This window comes from Taeniopygia guttata, chromosome 1, assembly GCF_048771995.1.
Source record: "Taeniopygia guttata chromosome 1, bTaeGut7.mat, whole genome shotgun sequence".
Classification (NCBI taxonomy): domain Eukaryota; kingdom Metazoa; phylum Chordata; class Aves; order Passeriformes; family Estrildidae; genus Taeniopygia; species Taeniopygia guttata.
The window spans coordinates 77,234,097-77,255,165 of record NC_133024.1 but is presented as its reverse complement, the minus strand read 5'-3'; the positions used below and the strand labels follow the sequence as shown (position 1 = coordinate 77,255,165).

The window sequence follows — 21,069 nt, the reverse complement described above, 5'->3', positions numbered from 1 at the left end:
TATCATTACCCACATGTACAAGCAGCACACAGGACATAACCTTAATGAAATGTAGCTAAGACAGAATGGGAACCTTATAAAACCGGTGCTTGATTCCATATTTCAGTCTTTCTGCTGTTATTTAACAAAGTGAGAAAAGGAGGATAAAGACAATAGAATGAACTCATTTACACATTGAATGCTCTTCTGGTCTTCAAGAATGATATTCAGACTTCAAGCTATATACTTGTTTTCTTAGCTTATGACCAGAAATCCATCAAGCAGTCAAAAAAGTGGTAGAGGGGTTCATCTCTTCACTTGCAGTGTACATTAGAACTGACTACATGAATTGTCACAAAAACCCTGTATCTTGTCAGGTTGCATTTTTACACAGTTGCATTCGAGTCACAATTTCAATCATATGCAGATTGCTAGTGTTTTATTGCTCATACACACATACTGTTTCAACCACACTCCTAGAGAAACTCAGTAAGTTATCATCAAAGTATAAAAAATAAGAAAGAAACTTCAGGGACTAGCAGGCTTCAGGAGAACCTCAGAGCACAGTGTCTAGCCACTTACTGTGAACTCACAGTGGCACTTAGCAGTGACCTTTTGCAACGTCTTTAGGTCAAGTGTAACAAAGAGAAAAAGCTCTGAACATTTACTTAAGTGTTGTGCAAGGGCTCACTGCTGCAAAGTCTTGCATAGGCAGGCTTATGTGAGTAGATCTTTTAAGTTCAGAGGGAAGTGCTCACATGCATCAAGATACTTATGTTTAAATCTTTGCAGGAACAGACCCTTAAATATGGGAGAAGGTTATGGTCTGTTTGTTTAAATAACACTTTTCTGAATCTGAAGAGTTGTTTTTCTTACCTGAAGTCTAGTATTCATTTCCAAGAAGTAGAAATTCTTACTGGAGTCTACAAGGAATTCTACTGTTCCAGCAGAGGAATACTTTACTGCTTTGGCAAGAGCTACTGCTTGCTCTCCCATTGCTCTTCGAGTTTCAGGGTCTAGAAAAGTGCTACAAGATAGAAACAATTACTTTTTTAGTTAAAATTATTATTCTATCATTTACTTTTCTGTTTAAACTATGGTCAAAAGAGGACAGCACCATTATTAAAGTTATGAAAATATGTCAAGACTGTCAAATGTGTGTCTTTACACTTGTATTGCCCCTAAGTAGATACACTGCATGTTTTACAATTACTGCTAACGTACAGGAAATTCAGGATTAATAACCAGTCTCTAAAACATAAAATAACACAACACTCTTAAAACAGTGAGATCTAAAATAATGCAAATTAAATGAAAAAAGGACATATAAACCAATTCAATCTTAGAAGACATACTTATTATCCATGTTAATTGCAATACATTCTTTGCCATGAATCTTGGACACACTCAAGGGCATCCAAAGAGCAGCTCAGCTACCACCTTGGGATCCACTGTGAACACTGGCCAAATGCCAAGGTCTCTCATTTTAGGAAAGCACTCCACAACTTCCACTGGGCCAGTGAATCAAAAGACTCTGGAAGTAACACGTTTTGCTTGTTATTCTCATCTATACCATAAATTCAGATATAGATTAACCTATGCAGATTAATAATATATATTTCTGTGGTATTCCACCAAAGCATTGAAACCAGTTGCACCTGAATCTGATACATCGATTTTTCAACGAAAGAACATGTAGTTATTCATCTTGTAAATATACTTACTACTTTTATTTCTGTTTTGACTTGCATTCAGCACATAACTAAGCTATCATTTTAAAATTACTTTTGCAAGGGAATAGTCAGTCATTTTTACTTTACCTTTAAGTTACTCTTTAAAACAAAACCACCAAGTGTTACAGTCTTGAGATGGTTTCATGTCTTGTTACATGTCTTGAGATGGTTTCAACAGTGGCCCCTAATTCTGCAGAGGAGCAATTAGGGGCCCTCACCTATCTAAAGTGGCTTCAAAGCCAGTGAAGCTCCATGTGGAGCCCCAGACTGCACTCAGAAGTCAGTGCTGGGTCAGGACTTACCTTTCAGCACTTATTGTGGTGTTTTCCACTGAGACCTGAACTCGCAGAACAGCTAGAGACTTCTGCCACAACAAACCGTATTTGACATGACACAAGAAGTGAGCAAATATTTAGGCAAAGCAGGAGACAGTGGAATGATTTTCTTTACTGTGAAAGAGCTACTTCACATCTCTGTCCTTCCAGTGCCCACACAGGCAGATTCTGATGGACCATAAGGCAGGCATTTTCAGAATTTAGGAAAAAAATTTCTTTCTTGGCAAACAATGGGACCAACAGGAAAAGGAATTCAAGTCTTATTCAAGAAAACTGTATAAGATGCTACATCAGATGAAAGGGAAGACCAGAAGACACAAAAACTGTGTCAAAGTTCTAAGAACAGGCACTGTAAAATAGTTTCATAAAACTTCTTATTTTGAGTCAGTAAAATACATTACATGAAATCAACATTATATAGTTCAGTAATTTTTGCAGGGCTTTGATCATGAAAGGTCAATGAGCGGCTTACGAAGAACAAAATGCTCTCAATATCAGCTTCATACTCTATTTCTAGAATAACCATTATTACTTCTCATATAGATGAAAGAGTTACTCCCCTTCATTACTGTGGTGTCTTCCCTGTACTTTTTAAATGTAGTTCTGAGATCTCATTGTTCACCTCCTCTGGTGGCCAGAGAATGGAAAACAAGTGTCCCATTGCTAAACTTGATCTCTGCCACACAGTTAAGCTTCACACTCTGAAATGACTGGATCATCCCTACCATTGGTTAGGTTAATTAACCAAAGATTTCATATTCCCCTCTACTGCTTTACCTTTCAAATACATTGTTTCTCCCTTTTTTAACTACATCTTTTAAAAGCATCTTTTAAAAGATGCTTTAAAAGCATCTTTTATAAACAAGAACTCTTCTCCAGTCTAATTAGGCATCACTTGAAAGCTAACTTCAAGTCTTTTTCTCACACATACACCTGTTTTTCTTTAGACCAAACAGCTCCTATGGCAGCACAAAAGCTACCATAAAAAATTTTAAAGTATTCACAAAATAAAAGCATCAAAAAGAAAAAATAAATCAGACCTGACACTTTATTCATAAGACCCTCATCAAGTTATTGTAAAGTTTATCAAAGGGAATACAATTGGTTTGTCACTTTGTTTCTACAGCCAGGGAAATGACCCACATGGGAAGATGTTACCTTTCCACTTCTAGGACATCAGATAAGGGTTCCCAAAATACCCCTATCACCTTCACTCAGACAAAGTTGAGATTTTGAAAAATACAGTTACACCATCAGTGGAAATGTACTGCTCAGGTTGAACAAAAAAATAAATGATCAGTAACACTTGCCCTTCATCTGAAGATTCCACCACACCAGGGTGGTGAACCTCAAATTCTAAATGTCTAGGTCAGCTTCCCTGCTCCAAGCATATTGCTTTTATTAAAAAATTGCTTATCTACACAAAACATTATCCTTTGAGATCTTCACTATGTACTACCCGATCGTGGGCATAAATAGGCTGAAGGATTTGAGTACACAGTTCCGCTGCCACATCTGAATGGCACCCACCTATGAATCACAAGCACAGTCACAAACAGAACAGGCTCTCGTTTCTCTTAACCCAAAATCCTTCAAGGACGTCTAGACAGTGAGAGGAAATGTAGAGTCTGACACACATATGCAGAACAGCTCTAAGGAGAACCTGCAGATAGAGTCTAATTCAATAATGCACCTTTCTTCTAAGTTCCTGCCTATATACATTCATTCAAATTGTCAGTGCCTCTGAACAGATTCCTTCACACAAGTGGTGAGGCAAATTTGCAATGCTTTAAGAAGCTTCTAACAGGTTCAGAAATTGTTAGATAGGATACGTGTGCTCACCAAAGTAAAGTTTTAGAGCATTCCTCTGAGTTACTACTCCAGTTATTGAACAGGATGTCAGTTAATACATTTGCGCATTTAATTTTGATTAACCCAAAGGATCCATGGCTTTTCTGATAAACCCATAGGTCTTGTTTCTCCACATGGGAAACAATCTCTTATTAACCAGTCCAGTAGACAGGAAAATATAACCACACCTTCGTATTTTTCCTTGCCAAAATACAGTGTCTCATGGCAACTCCCTGTGAAAATGAACAGAGAAGAGCTTGGGCAGTAGAGGAACAAAAACCTCAACTAAGGAACTACACTAAGACTATTAAATGTCACTCATGTCAGTCACCTCTTTAAATGTTAGCCTCTGAAATGAAAAGACAACAGCATATCCAAAAACATGTAAAAGTAGAAACAGATAAAGTTGTGGTACATCACAGGAAGCTTTGTGCATCACTAACTTTGCTGAGCACAAACTAAAAAACTAGAAATGATTGGATGTATCTTATTGTCTGTGGTTCCCAAAACAGAGAGAACAACAACTCACATGTGAAACTCACTATATGAAAAGGGTTCAAGCAAAGTTTTTGGTCACCTATTTGAATCTGGGGGATTGACCACCATGAACACCAGGGGTCCCTTGAATATTGTAACCTCAGTGTGTGAGCTAAATGGGTTTCTCTCCTCAAAACAGAGAGGGAGTTTGGTTAGTTTTTTTTTTTTAACAGAAGTCTAAACTTCCCTAAGAAAACTAGAGCTACAAACACAAAATGATCCCATATGGCTAAGTTCAGCAGTTGCAGACATAGCTTTAAGAAACTCATAGGTTACTTTCCAAGCCAAAAGGCCCTCAGTCTGTTAACTTAGACACTTAGGAAAATGCCATCATAATAGGGTAAATAAAAAAATGTACAAGATGAGGCCAATGTCAAAAGCCCTAAATTGTCCAAAAGACAAAAAAAAAAACCATTTTAGCTTATAACATCCCTATCTCCCAGGCCTCATGAAAGAAAATAAAAAGTTTTGACCTATCTCAGAGTTCTTAATAGCAGCTACCATTTAAAACAGGACAAAAGAGGACAGTCTATTTCCTACATCCAGCCATACCAGAAGAGGTGTGTCTGGGAGTCCTCAAGCTATCAAACTGAAACAGCATTTACAATAAGGGTTAACTTGAGGCCTTAGGGTCTCTCTGCTGTCTCACAGAAGTTAGTGCCCTGATTATCTTTGAGAATTAATGGATTCTGCAGCCAAGTGCAAGTGGCTGTAAGGCAGGTAACGCTTCCAAAGCTGCCAGCAGAAGTCTGACAGAGTCTAAAACTTTCAACAACAAAAAGGAAGAAAGGTTTTCATGCTAAATTTTGGAAGTTATTGACTTGCCCACACTCTAGTAGGGTCATAGGAAGGGATGAGAAAACTTAATGGCAACTCCAACACAGAAGCCCAAGAAAGTTAAAAGATTGGTATTTCTGATAAAAGAAAACATCCTGGTCACAGCTGGCTAGTGAGAGAAAGACATATCATGCCACTTGATTTGACCACAGGCAAGGAGAAGGAGCAGGCAGGAATAACAGGCATTGCCTTACATATATTCATGAGGCAGAAGAAACTACTCATTTAAGTGCTTAGGTACACATACATGCACATGTGTATTATATCAGGACCTGAAATGTTCACTTTCCACAACAACACAGGAAGACCTTTAGGCATAAACAGCATAAGGTTCCAAGAAATTCACAAGAACTAGCAGGAAGCATTTATAAGTGGATTTGTATCTTCAGATTTAAACTTTGTTCTTTTATTTAAAATACAGGCCAAACAGTGGCAGTCCTGGAATTATGATCCAACATTAACTAATAAGGAACCTCTAAAGAAATGTCATTTGGATGATGTGCTTTTCCTCACATCCCAAATTGTTGTATCATAGTTCTGTGCTATAAAAAATATGGCAAACCCATCTCAGCTGGTGAACATATTACACTGGTAATTCTCACAGGCAGTGTGTCTGCCTTTCTGAAAGCAGAAATTCTTGCTGCCCTCTTTACACACGTATTCTGTTGACTGCTATGCAACAGAAAATACAACAAGGCCATATCTTGCATAGCAGCAAGGAATTCAGCTTCATATTAAACGAGTAAGATTAAAACAATTTTGCACTTTTGCATCTAGATCTCTAATTCACTACCACGAATGGTACTAAAAGCGCTGCAAAATATTTTGTACTTCATATACCAATTCAAATGGAAATATACACTATTATATGGCCTCTACACAATTATTCTAACAGTCAAGTACCTGTTATCCATGGTAAAAACACTTATTTCCTATTTTACTTGACTTTTATATCCAAAGGTAAATATCAGAGGAAAATACCATATATATACACAAAACCATACCACATACATTGGATTGGTGAGATCCAAATCCATTCTATAAAAGATAATTTTAAAAATTAACTACACAATACTAATTTCCTTACAGAAAGACACTGTAAAGCAAAATCCAAACACCCTCAAGAACAACATCAAAATTACACTACTGTCAAATGACTGTAACAAACATTCTCTTTGTGCTTTTTAATAGAATAAAATTTTCTTGCATTTGTACAATAAATAAAACCAGCAGTCTTCCAGAAGTGCTTTCAGTTACTTGCATCAGGAATCCAGTATACACACCTTGGTGCTTCCTCCACAACCTTCTGGTTTCTCCTCTGAATGGAGCATTCTCTTTCATTCAACCACAAGGCATTACCATGTTTATCTGCCAAAACCTGAAACAATAATACATTGCTATTAACAAACAGATGTAAGCATATGGTCTTTTGACATAATACTGTTATGTAGCGTTTGGTGTTTTTTTCCCATCTAAAAATAAAGCTTGGGGAAAAAAGTCTCATGTAGGAAATTAATTGTATATGAAATACTAATTGAACATTCCTTCAAGTTCTGAATAGAACTATTCTAAAGCCTCTATGTAGCGTCTGTACCTAGCAAAACACCCTCTCTCCAAGATTTGATTTCTGAATATTAGGGAACTTCTTACAAAAGGCTGAAATAAGATTAAAACTACATTTTCAAGCATTTTAAATTGCACTGCATTACAAAATTACACAAAAGCAAAATTTTGCATCAACAAAAAAATTCTCAAAGAATGCCGAATTTGATCCTGAATTACACACAAAGGTTTTCAGAAAAAATGTCTAATGGAGCTTTCTTAGTAGGCAAGCCACAGTGCCCTGTCTTTCATGAAGAAAAAAAATTCAGAAACTTTGTTATCCTTCATTAAGGAGAATAAAATTTGCACCTCTCTCAGTACTTTCAAAGGAAATAAAAGCACTAGTTTTAAGGAATTTTTTAAAAATCAGTAACTACAGTTCTTGGCTGCAGCTTCAGTTCATGGAATAGATAACAAAATCAAGTATCTAGATCCAGCTACATAAATTACATGCTAGAAAAAAGCCCATAAGTTGATCATGGCAAAACTCTTCATTGATTCTTCAACTGTAAACTAGAGGTGAAAGTAAGAAAGGGAACTCTGTCCCTTTATGAAATTGATGGTATGATGCAGCCATTTCCAATACCAAATACTAGATTTGAAGATTCAAGCAGACTTTTTCCCATCTTATGATGATAACTCTACACTTATTCTTAGAACAATTTCTTTTAATACAGACCACACCTGCTCCCTTTCTTCCTTATAAAATTTTTCTTCTAACCCATTTTTTTTCCATCTATCTTTCTGCTCTGATCTGCGGGAACCCATGCCAATATTGATGCTTCATTCTTTAATAGCTCAGTCCTACACTGAAAACCAACAAGATAAAACAAGGAGACAATCTTCCTCAAACTGTGTGAACTCAACCATATCTACTCACATTTGTGACAACGAATCTGTATTATTTATTATTCCTTTTAGCACCACAGAGCAAGTATGGCACTAGGCAAGATGAATTCCTGCATCTATGACACCAATGGTTGCTAAGGCGTGAAAAATCTGGGTAGATGTGACTGAAAACGAGGCAGTGAACTCATGAAGACAATTTATGTGCGCTGTGCAGCATCAGATCCAGGGTGCTCTGCGCCCCATAAGATCAGATGTTTTCCCTCCTAAAAAATTCTGTTGTGTTCCCACAAATTTATGGAGCTTTCTAGTAGAAAAAGGGGTCTAGAAGACTGACAATTTTAGGATTTTCTAAACTACAGCATCTCCCAGAATCCTCCTCTTCCTGTCCAGGGGGAGGTTTAGCAGCAGCAGTAGCACCAGGATGCTCGAGCCAACTGCTAGATTCCCTAGCTGGGGCAAGGGGCAAAAAGAGAGGTACTTCCTACCTAAGTGCTCACCCATCCAATACAGAATTCGTAGTGGAGCGTTACAAATTCATGGGGCTCTACAAATCATTTGTAAGGTCCAAAGATTTTTGGACTAATTTTTTAGTGGACATTATTTTAGTATTAAAGCAGTATCTCTAGAGCATATCATGGTACTTGATGGAAAAATCACTGTCCTTTAAGCAGAATGATCCCTTGTGAGCACTTCTGCTTCACTGTTAGAAAGCCTACAACTTTCCACAGAATTCTGTCCCGTCAAAACTAAAAAAACCAAAATATTGGAACTTTACAATAAAAATTGGTTATTGTGCTTCTCTATTCTCTATTCTCTCTCTCTGTATTTTTCAGAAGAGGATAATACATTTTTCCAATCCAAGCAGTAACTCTTTTCCACTTCAGGACTTGTCTCATATCCTACTAAATTTCAGCAACCTGGCTCTTAAAAGAAATGTTTCTCTATTATTAGTTAATGGAAAAAAGAGACATGGATGAACATCTACTATGAGAAAGTAATAACAAATAGAATAAGCCAACAGCATTAGGCTTTTTTTTTATTATGTGTCCACTGTTTCCAGTAAAAGAAACTAACCATAAAACAATTGTATTTCAAAAGACATTTGCAGCATTCCAAAATACTGATCTCTGAGACGTTGTGAGATTCCAGTACACATCTCATTAAAAACGCATGTCCCAGCTACAGCTTTTGTTTCTATTATCTAAACGTTCATAACAGAAAATGTCTCATTTTGCAGGATTAGATGATTAGGACATTAGTACACGCTATGCACATCTACATGCATTTGCAATAATAAAAATAATTAATTATGATGTAGTGGAATCCCTCCTACATGATTCAGCTAAATTCTGTTTCCAGTTGTAGGACTGTTCACTTTCTCGTACTTTAAACTTTTTATCAGATACTTCAGGAGAACAAGACTTCAAATCAGTTCAAGCATAAAGTGTATTTGGACTCTATTTTCCTGTTAATTGTTTTAGTCTTTTCTCATGTTTTACAAAGTGATTGTTATATAGCTAGACACAGGAAACTTCTCACTTAACAATTTTAAGTACCAGTACTTTGGAGAAATATAAGAAAGCTAAAAAAAGTTCTATTTAAAAGTTACTGCTAAATTAATAAATATTTGGCATCTGGTCTCAAATTGTTTGTATATTCAGCAGTTTGAAAATGAACCAAGGTCAACGTCCTAAAGCTGATTAGAACATGAAGTTAAAATGATATGCTATGATATTGTTAAAAGGTACCATCAAAGTGTTTGTATAAGGAAAAAAACATTTACTGTATACCCATTATAAATAAAACTATAAACTATTAATAGCAAAGCCATTGTAATGAACTTATTCAACCATTCCTAAATACAGTAGTACTTAATTTTTTGGGGTAGCCAAAAAACCAATCTCATCTTTTATCACTGAAGAATCAGTAGGAACCTGCTGAATCTCCCAAATTTGCAAGTACTGAAAGATATCTTTAAGGTGTACTGATCTGCACAGACAAAAAGAAAAAAAAGACATATGTAGCCAAAAATTATTAGCCATAGCAAGAGAATACAGAAAGATGCTCTAGCAATCTGACCTCTTTGAACCCTAAGATCAATGCTGAAATCAAGTTCCCTATGTACCTTTCCATGACTTTTTAATTGAGAATAAGGTTTCAATTTCACTTGTTCACTTTGCTGTCTGACTGTTTACAGACCATTTCTTCATTTCACTCTTCCTTCTCCCTTCTAATCCTTTCTGCTGAGACCATACCAGGAGCACAAGATCCAGCTCCAAAGTCCTCAGTACAAGAAAGACAGCTTTTCAGTACTTAGAGGAGGGCTGATAAAGATGGAGACAAACATTTTAGCAGGGCCTATAGTGACAGGAAAAGGCGTAATGGCTTTAAACTACAAAATAATAGATTTAGACTAGATACAAGGGTGCTGGGCAGCCCGATCTGATGTCCATGCTGACACATGTCCAACCTGACAGATGTCCATGCTCATTGCAGGGAGTTGGACTAGATGGCCTTTCAAGGATCTTACCAACCCAAACCATTCTAAGATTCTATGATCTGCAAGTTAGCCCCATAGGAAGCATCAAGCTGTGAGCACACATCTGGCAGAGTGAAAAATGTTAAGTATTTTTCTCTTAGAAATCATTCTACACTATCAAGTTTACTGTTGTTGTTTCACTCAGTTATTGAGCTACTTCAGGCTCTCACTACTAAAAAAAAAAACCACCATGTGCCACAACACATGGTGCGGTTTTTGTGCATTTCTTTTTGCACAAGAAGAAACGAAATTTCTGTGTAAAAAATGAAATCTCTGTTGAGGAAATGAAGCTGCTCTGTATATTTCTTATCAAGAAATACCTCAAGGCTATTGACAAACACAATTCAGCTACCTACATAAGATCAAATATCACAAATTTTGAAATCGTAACTTTGTGAACAAGTGCCTAAAAAAACAACTTTTGTTCTTCATCAGGAGACCTGAATGAATTCTAAATCAAATAAATAACAGAAATGGAAATTATGCAGAAGTTAAAGAGAATACACCTGATTTTTGAACCCCAAAATGCCCAAAATAGGACACAAATCATCTTGAGTTCCCAAGTAGAATTAGATACTTCAGAACAGAATTCCAAAATACTGACAAAACCACATAGACCTTGAAACCAATCATTGGCATGGCAGTTCTTGAACCCCTACATCCTCTGCTACACTCAAGAACTCCAATAGGATCCAGAGTTCAAACCTCCAGCCTTCAGGACAGATGCCTACATTTTTTTCTCCCCCAACAAACTGAGCACAGTTCACAGTCTTCCTGCTAAAGAAAGGCTAGGGAATAAAAACAGGAAGGCTGTATTATACATGATAGCCATGTAGTTTGAGCAATGACCCAAGACACCGGAAAACACAAGACTCTAGGCCTTTTTTAGTGGAGTGTTTGAAACATTTTGAACTTTGATTTACGAGTTCAAACCACATTAAACAAATACACAATAATAGTAGCAATAATAAGAATAGTACAAACCTGGATTTCTATGTGACGAGGGTTATCAATGAACTTTTCGATCAGTAAGCGATCATCACCAAAACTTGAAGCAGCTTCCTGAGATGAAAACCTAAAACCTTCCCTTAAATAATGAAAACAAAAAGAATAACCTGTATTTAAGAAATCCTGAAGCATACAAGAAAGAACACTTACCAATTTCACAAAACAGTCAATCTTCATTAATTAACACACACATCTGAAAACCACTTGCAGTAGATTCTGCATTTAATCCCTTTTTCATGCTTTTTTACACAGTCAAAAAAAATCCCAGCCAACCACAAACCCAACCATTCTCAAAGCACAAAAATATTCAGTGTGTTTAAAAAGCCTGAACAATTACTACAATTATGTATTCATTTTCTTCTGCAAACCGAATAAAGTAATTGAATTTTAAGACTCAGTGATTACCAAGTACTTGCCATGCAGAAGTAAAGGTGAAGCGCACCATTACTTACAGCACACAGCCCTTAATACTCAAGAATAGCAGAGGCTGGTTGATTCTGCATTAAAGAACTGCAAATATAATATTACAGTCATTGCAAATTCCACCACTGAACACAACCTAAAGATGCAATACTTGACCTCACAGAACACACACCAGCTGTATTAGTAGTTTTTCCCTGCCTCAAAGTATAAATGAGTGTTATACAGAGCACTCTGTATGCTTCCCACTGTTTCTTCTCTTAGATATGTAGTTAAATTAAAGTTTGCAAGATACTTTATTCACTAACTTTTTTTTTCTAAAGCTGAAAGATTATTCCTTGGGTCATAAGCTCTGACAAACAAGTTCATTAACAGCTTTCTCAGGGTGAGACAGAGCATAATGCAGGGACCCAAAGGCTTCGCTGAAATTTTCTACAGGCTCTGTAATCACACATTAGTGCCATTCATGTTGATACATATGGAAAGCTTGGTCAAGTTTCGGTGTGACTGACCACTGAAACAGCATCCCTGACATTTGTGTCCAGAATAAGAACTACAGTACAACTGAGTTGAAGTTTTCATGGTTTCCATGTCTTGGATGTAGTTAACCCAGACCACAGATTCACAAGATAGGTAAATTCACAGTAGAGAAATGTGTATATTTTAAAGTATATCTTCACATTTTTTCAACATTGTGGGATAATACATGTTGTAATTTTGAGAGATTATACCTATTGTACAACTTTCCTAAATTCATACTTCAATATATTTAATTACCTAGTAAAGAAAACAGACATCAAAATTAGTGATTCTGTGCACTACCTGATGTGTCCAAAATAAAACAAAGTGCTGTAACAAAGAGCCATACATAGTGTTTCTTACTGAACCTGATTTACAACTATTTTAACTCCTGTATCAAAAGCTCAGTTTTGTTTTGTAAACATTTTTGTGTCACATAATTTTATGCACAATTATTCACAACTGACTTTTTCTTTTACTGAAGGGAAAGTGCTAATTAGAAATCTAAACTGCAATACTTGTCAAAAAAAGACAGGTGCCTGATCATCTCATCCATACATCTGTAAATCTTTTTAAATTATATATAATAGGAATGACTATCTCAGATATTCTGACCTTGTTTTCTCTTACAACACTGTGCAGTTCAATTGGCCAGTGACAAAAATTACTTCCAAATAGATGTGAGGAAAAAAAATGAAAATAAATAAGAAGCAGAGCAGGCTTTTTAGGAAGGCTATGTAATCTCGGTGCAAAATTCAATCAAGCAAAGCTCTAAGCAATCAATTTAAACTGAGAGCTGATGCTATTCAGAGGATGAAGCTGGACGAGATGCTGTCTCTAGAACCCTTCAAACATGCACAGTTATAGAGAGGAAAAACAGGATCTCTCTAAGGTTCACCTGTTTCCCTACAGTACCGTCACTCTCACTGAAGTTAAAGTTGTACAAAAGTATTACTGATGTTGCCACAAGCCTTCCTGGGGTAGTCTGAAGTGAAACAGCCATGCCAACTTCCTGCCTCCAGCTCTGAGATCAGCAGTGCTGCTTTAATTAAAACAATTTTCTTTTGAGGCAGTCAGACACTAACAAAAGACTGTTCATTATATAAAATTTCAGTTTTCAGAATCAGGAAATAGTAAAAGAACATTATTTTCTTGTCGAGGCCAACGTTAGAAGATCCATCTAGTTAAAAAGTAAATGTTTGATAGCCATTAGTATAGCAGAAGCCCTCTAAAACCCTGAGAAGTTAAGTAGCCAATAGACACTCAAACGTTGACTTCATGCAGAACCAATATAGATTGCTTCAGCTTAACTCCAAATTTTTAAAAAATCAACTAAAATTATCTAGTCACAGCATTTTGCATATGTTTACATATGTAGATGTAATGAATATGCAAATGTGTTGGTTTTTTTGTTTTTTTTTTTTTTAATAGGGGTTTAGGAAACACTGTTCTTTACTCATCCAATAGATTCCTTCCCCTCACCTGAACAGCACATACCTGTGCAGGACAGACCAAAAATGTCAAGCCAGACACTCCTGTTTTTGCACAGTACTTTGAAAGGCCAAATGCAATGCTTTGGGAAGATAATAAACTTAATGCACAGGCTTGTAACAGGTAATGCTATTGAGTTTTTTAAGCCGTGTCCTCTTGTACTGCACACTTCATATATCCTTTGCTTTAGGAGGTGGAGGATTCAGAAGGATTTTGCTACTTATTATTCCACATTAACTTCTCCCAGTCCCATTGCTCATTTCAAGCACAAAGCCACAGAAGAGAAATTATAAGAGGTTCTTGGAATCTGAGACCAGATGTTTCATTTCCATTCATAAAATTGGCATAAGCACCAAGAAAGAATTTCAGAAACAGGACAATTTACATTTTCCTATTATTATGTTAAAAAACAAAATCATCTCTCTAAACATGTGTGGCTGGAAGCTGCCTTGGTAAAAACTTTCAAAACAGATACCCATTAAGCATGCAAAACTTCAATATCTAGGAAAAGTTACAGAAGGTGAGACAATAGGGGGGAATTACTAACATAAAGCTCAAAATTTTTCAAAGGTAACTCTTAAAAAAATAATTTAGTACAAATTTCCAACTTCAAGTGTAGCATATCTGCAGCTGAAGCTACTAGCTAAAGAAACTAATTTCTTGCAAATCCACAGAGCTTAAGACATGGGCCCATAGCACCTGTATGATGACCTCTGACACTCAACCTACAAGCAAGTAAGTGCCTTTACATGCAAAGATCCATCACAAGTTCTGCCTGAAAATTTCAATCTGTTCTTTGGAAAAGATGGAGTCCTGAATTTAATTCCTTTTCAGAGATGCCAGGCCACCATTTGGAGCCATGAAGCCTAAAGATGATCAATTGTTATGAGCATACTGGAAGCAAGAAGCCTTCAGTTTCTCCACAAAGAAGGAATGATACAGAAAATTTCTAAATTATACCGCTGCTAAATTATACTTTTCCAAACCAAGAAAACTTGTTAGGGATTACATTAGAGTGAACATCAGTCTATTTTAATTTCAGTGGGTCAGTAGCATGAAATGTACACAAAATTCAACTCTAGAACTTGACCAAAATTTGAAAAAAGCAATAGAAGAGAGAACTGGGAGGGACTCAGATCTTAAAAAATATAACAGCAGCCCTACCCAGAGACAGGGTCAACACTGAAGCCTTCCGCAGTGAAGGGTATGTGAACAGCTATTTCAAAAAACAAATTGTAACACTGACAAAACTGTACCAGGATTTAAGAAATAGTATCAGAAAATTAATAGAAATCTTAGCTATTAGCTGGAATAACATAATAATTACAGAGGACCTAAAACAATTGTCATCACTTGGCATATTTAAGGGATGTGAAAAATGAAGCACTAAGTTACCAGAGAGAATAATTCTGTTACAGTAGCAATTAAGTTCCTCAGCTCAGTCTTTTCCCCTTCCAGTGGCTATTTCTACATTATGCCAAATATTCATTTAAGGCTCCTTATTGTACACATAGCCAGTTGAAACAAGAAAGGTTTTCAACAAGCCTGAAAACTCAAAATATGTTTCAAACAAGAAGATTCTTCACCCAGAAGGTGGTTGGGCACTACCTGTGGTTTCCATAACCACAGCCTTTCTCCAAAATAAGTTAGCAATCATGACTTTAAATCCACTTTTACTTTAAAAGTTACTTTAATCAAGCTCCTTTCTGAACTAAACAAGAAATGAACACCTTCAAGTCCAACAGATGAACTGCTGCCTGCACAAGATCAAGGCAGTAATTTTGGATTCTAAAGCAGTAGCAACAAAGTATCCTTTTAAGAAAGAAGATTTTCATTCTAATGCACAAAATATTATTTTCCTATTTAAATTTGAATTCAAATGGACTGCACAGAGCATGGTACAAATAAACCCACCATGTTTTATTTAAATTTAAAATTTAACTACTAGACACTCATTATTCTTTCATCCAATTTTTAGGTTTTGACAAAAATTTTATAGGGGACAGAAAAATGACAAGGGAAGTCTTGCAGATGGCTAAATGAAACTAATGAAAGTTTCAGTTGTACTTTGAGTTTACTCCAGCACATGGGCTGCTCCCTCCATGCAGAAAGGAAAACATTCATGTTATTTTGGATCAAACAGGCTTCTCATTACAAGTTTATAAAAATCAGAAAATACTTTTTTCTATAAGATCAGCAGCAGATGGAGTTGTAATCAGGCTCCCTCACTGCCACAACATAAGCAGAGAATGGATTGTAAAATTCCAAGTCAATAACAAAACATCATGCAATGTTCAGGATTCAGACAACAAAAAAGAGACATAAAAACATCTGTGTTGAAACAGTGTTGTTTCAAAACAGACAAAAGTACAATAGTTTGCTGATACAAATGCTTTAAACACAGAAGTATGCAATTTATTACAGCACATTCTGGTAACACCATATGTGTTCCCACGTATGAATTATCAGTCTCATCAACTTTAACAGAACTAATGGCTTACATTAATGTTTGTGAATCACGGCCAATAAATATTCTACCTAACACAGAGAATTAATAAATCAGCATTCTGAAAGGCATACAGCAAAATGTTATTTACAGTCTAACATTGGGCTAACAGCAGTTGTAAATGTTAGGTTTTTTTACCTAAATTAATGGACAATGTTTTGTAATATTTATGCAATAATTAATTAGAAATATGCACTTGTAAACTTCCAAAGTACATTTCTCACTATGCTAAAGGGAGAAAACCAAATAATATCCAATTTCTCTGTCTAACATTTCATATCTGCTCAACTGTCAGCTTACAATGGCTTAATGGGACTTCAGTAACTGCAGCATTCATCAAGGCAAGCTTCTGGACAGCATCTCACCTGGTCTCTTCATCATCCCAAGCGATTCTCATGCCTTTCCCACCACCACCTGCTGAGGCCTTGATCATGACAGGGTAGCCTAACAGCGGGGAACAATTAGACAGAAGTTCAAACTTTGTTCAGTTGGTCAAGGAACATGACAACTGACCACATGTCCAATAAAGCCAGTAGACAATAACTTCGTTTATTAAAACACTTTGTTTGCAGGGAGAACAGAGGAGAATTTTTTCTTTTCAAAACTTAGCTGTCAGTGCAGTAATTTCTACAGCCAAGAAAGGCTGTCTTCTCCAATTCATTTATACCAAAAAACCACTGAATTAATTATTCCCAAATAATGAAGTGATTTATGAATAAGGTATTTGACCTTTTTAAGCTCACATTTCTTTAGGAAGAATTTTTTTCCTTTGCTGCTGCTTACTAATTAAAAACAAAAATTAGTAGATCATAAATTAAGTCTAAAGATTGAGTAAACAAATATGCATCATATCAACACTTCTAGTGCAGCACATGTTAAATAACAGAGCAGCTCAAGAGCTGTGCTGCTTAGATATTATGTAATAGTATCAGAACACAGATTACTTTTATTTGCAATTACAATTGTTTACAATTCCCAAACCAACATGTATTTAAAAAAAAGAAAACCCAAGGAGCATAAATCTTTCAGCATTGTACATATCCAGCAATATCTTACTCATAGAGCATGATACTGTAATATGGAGATCAGGCAGGATCTTCCTTTTCTGGAAGCTAGAAAATTACAGTACCAAAGTACACAGTTTAAATGCAGATTTAGTAAGGACTGTTTATCTTTTAATACAAATCATTTAATTCAAAGGAACTTCCTGAAACAATTCCATCATACCAGAGAACTTCATCTTTCTCTACATGAACATGGAGAAAACTAAAAATCAAGGATCTGATTAAAAGGCTTTTGACATTTCTAGGATAGCAGAAAATTCTTAATGCCTTTGGTCTCCAGAATGTTTAATGAAAATTACAACATTAGGCAAATATGAGACCAGCTGATATCGTCTGCCAAGAAGCAGCATCTATCAGTCCTTGAGAACTGAAGACATATTCTATAAAAAACTTTGATATGGGGACAGAAAGAGACATTTGAATATGGTTCCTAGAAGTGGTCCACCTCCTCCTCATAGTGATCTAACTGAAAGGAGGCTCAAGAGAAGAAAATTAAAACCAGCACAATCTGGAAAACCTTTGTTTTAAACCTTTAAAAAGTCTGAAATGGACACCAAAAAAAAAAAAAAAGGCATGAGACAAGCATAAGAAACAGTAGTGTTGATTGGAAGGCAGAAAAGCAGCAACAGTACACAAGAACTTTAAATTAACAAAGAAACAGGAAAAAAAAAAATCAATAAAATAGTTTCCAACTTAACACATTATTAGACTGTGAAACCCCAGGCTGTAAAGCATTCACGTGGCTGAAAGCTGTAGAGGTCATAGTTAAGCATATGTAGAGCACAAACCAAGCTCCTATAGGCATGGATTACCAAAAGGCTATAAATCTCCATGCCTTGGAGTCTAAAGCAGCCTCTTGTTACAACATATAAGGTTAAAACCACACAGAGACATGCAAATAACCTTTCTAGAGTCTCTCTTAGATTTTCTTATGAAATACTCAATACTACCCATAGAAGGATACAGAACAAGCCACAGAGTAACAAAGACCCTGATCTAGGCCTCTACAATCCCAGAGATTAAAGAGTAAAGTCAAAATAATTCTAGATTACATGCAGCAACAGTGAATTTCAGCAAATTTTCATGAAATGCAGTATATGCAACACCTAGACATTTTATTGATGCTGTAGGTCCATCTCCAGATCCCTGGCAGCTGCCAGGCTCCTACACAAGTCACTGAATATCTTGAAAGCTAAAAGCACATCTTGTATAACTTCCGTGCAAGAAATTAAATTTTACTGGATAGCACCAGTAAATCTCCAACAATACTGTCACCATCTGGAGACCCTGTCCAACCCAAAAAGCTGCAGGAGTGAAATTTTAAAACAAGCATTGTTTTAAGCCTTATTATGGCAAATGCACTAAGGCAATTTCCATCACTTAATCTATGTTATTCAGTGTTACATGCACTTGAAAAAATCATCATTAATTATGCTACCAATTTCAGTCTAACAATATCAGTCTCTTGAATGGTTTGCTGATTTTAATTCTGTAAGCAGAATCTAGTCCTAATTTACTGTTCTTTAGTTTCCAAAGCAAAACAGGCATATTGAAAATGAGCCTTGTTAAGTCTTTGTATGCTTCAAAATGTAATTCATCTATCACAACTCATGTGGTTAAATTATCAGAGAGTATACATGGGTCACTGGTATCATTCACCAAGTGTAGCACCACTTTGCTTCCATTCCCTCCCTCCTTTTATATACAGTAATTATATGTCAGCCATGCTTGTAGGCAAGGCAGTTAAAGACTCCCAAGAGCCACTATGTAAGTAAAAATAAAATAGATTTTAAAAAATAAAAGCCTGTTTTGAAAAAATACATACAGCTTTTCTGGTTGAGAAGGAAAAATTGCAACAAAATTGCTAACAAATGTTAGCATGCAAATTAGCCAGTCACCTGAAAATAAGGGTACTGGATCTTTTGCTCACATATGAGGTGTTGCTCACTCTTGGGGACCTAAGCTGAACTAAGCTATAGGGCAGCTCTTTAGCCAATACCAAAGACTGAAAGGAAGGCCTTGTAAAATTTAAGTTTTGTATACATACTGGGTATAGGATACTGGGATCAGAACACGTTACTCAACACTCCACTTTTGTAGGAATCAAAATTGCTAAAGTATGTTCATATGGATTGGTTGGATTAGTTGTGGGAAGGGAGAGGCATGCAAACAATTTCTAACAACATTTGTAAGTACCCACAACAACAGCAATGAAAAGACTCACAAAGCAGACATTTTTGAGTGGGTGTTAGGTACGCAATCCCTCCCTAAAATTAGATGCCCCTTTATGCAAAATTAAAAATTGCACGTGAGATTAAAACCTACTCTTGTTTTACAGTTTTCCAATCTTGTGACACCTCTTAAGGATGGAGTTTAAGAACTTAGGAGGCCTTGAGGATCATACTTTTGCTGCTAAATAGGTACTCATAAGTTAGAACTGCTTTGTTTCCTGGACACTTACTGTTCTGAGAATCTGAATGATACAATGAGTAAACTTATGATGTTCCACAACTGTTGCTCCCAACCCTTTGCCACCATGGTTTTTAAATGTCATTTACCCATTTTTATAAAGCTGCAGGTAGTAGATCACAGAACACATTGTGTAATATCAGTTTGAGCAATACTGCATGTGGTGACACAAGATTATTTTCAATATCCATCATTAAATGCTAGCACTAACTAAACCCACATGACATGAACCATGACAAAAAACCACCTTGTTCATCTCTTCAGTTTTGTACTGGCTTTCATTTTGTTTTAACTGACTGCACTTCATAACTGCTCAATCCTTTCAAGTAGAGGAGTCCAGCTTCCTGGAGTTTCATTGGTGCTTCAGAATTAAGTAGCCAAAAGTTCTTAATGTACAATCCCACAAACAGACCTAAAAGCAGCATGGGAAAAGGGCCAATGTAATTAAGCACTACAGAAAGGATCAGAAGAGCACAACAGCCCACACCAACAAATAGAGAAGAGAGACAGTAGAAAGGAGCCAATACAGTAATTTGTGCCTGAACTTCTTCCAATTTCTGATTTAACCTAGATTCCCTGTCACATTCTCTATACAATACAGGAAAACATCTCAAATCAGGGGCAAAAAAAGGTTTCAGTCTCACACCTAGAAAATGTGTATCCATAGATAATAGTCACTGAAACAGGTAAAGGCTTGTTCTCAACTCCGTGGTGCCATACTCCATTACTACTGGATCTTTGGCCAAAACACGGCAGGAAAAGCAGAAAAAACACAGGCAGCAAGAGAGCAGTTCTACTGTTTTCAGTGCTGACCCACAGCCATTCTTTTAAGAATTACTTAAGCTTTCTTAGTAATTTCTTTCTCTGTAATTTCTTAGAAGACTGAAACACTGGATTAGTGACATTAGAAACAATCTGAAAGTATTTCACTGCATATCAAGTGCTTTGTATACAAAGACAAATACATTATATATATACACAAGAGATTATAATTTCATTCTGTCTTAGATCCTTTGAAATTAAAATCACTATGTTTAATTCTGGTCAGTGGTTACAATTAGAAAGAAGATTAACCAGAATGATCAACTTGTCAAATCATGAGTGGGGAAAAAGCTAGAAGGGATATTTTTCATTCACTACGTGGCATTGTAGTACAAACGCTTCTTGTATCAAAACAGTTTAAGAATTTTCCATCTAAATAAAGCACCACCCAGCTGTCTGTAATTGACTTTATTATCACAGATTTAAGACTGCCTTGATATAATGACCTCCAAAGTGCTACTGATATCAAAGACAGGAACCAGTCAACAGAACGCCCAAGAACTCAGAA

General features: G+C 36.1%; 1 protein-coding gene across 5 annotated transcripts in view; it reads right to left on the bottom strand.

The window, feature by feature from the left end:
- PCCA (propionyl-CoA carboxylase subunit alpha) overlaps positions 1–21,069 on the bottom strand; it is a 268,217-nt gene that overhangs the window by 163,971 nt on the left and 83,177 nt on the right. For 4 of the 5 annotated variants that reach the window (XM_072931572.1, XM_030276646.4, XM_072931569.1 and 1 more), the window contains 4 exons: positions 16,572–16,650; positions 11,247–11,349; positions 6,556–6,650; positions 856–1,006 (listed from right to left, as the gene is read on the bottom strand). In XM_072931572.1, coding sequence (XP_072787673.1) covers positions 856–1,006; positions 6,556–6,650; positions 11,247–11,349; positions 16,572–16,650 — 428 coding nt within the window. Of the gene's footprint in view, positions 1–855; positions 1,007–6,555; positions 6,651–11,246; positions 11,350–16,571; positions 16,651–19,986; positions 20,046–21,069 lie in introns of those variants that run through there. The other variant, XM_072931578.1, reaches the window with a different exon arrangement.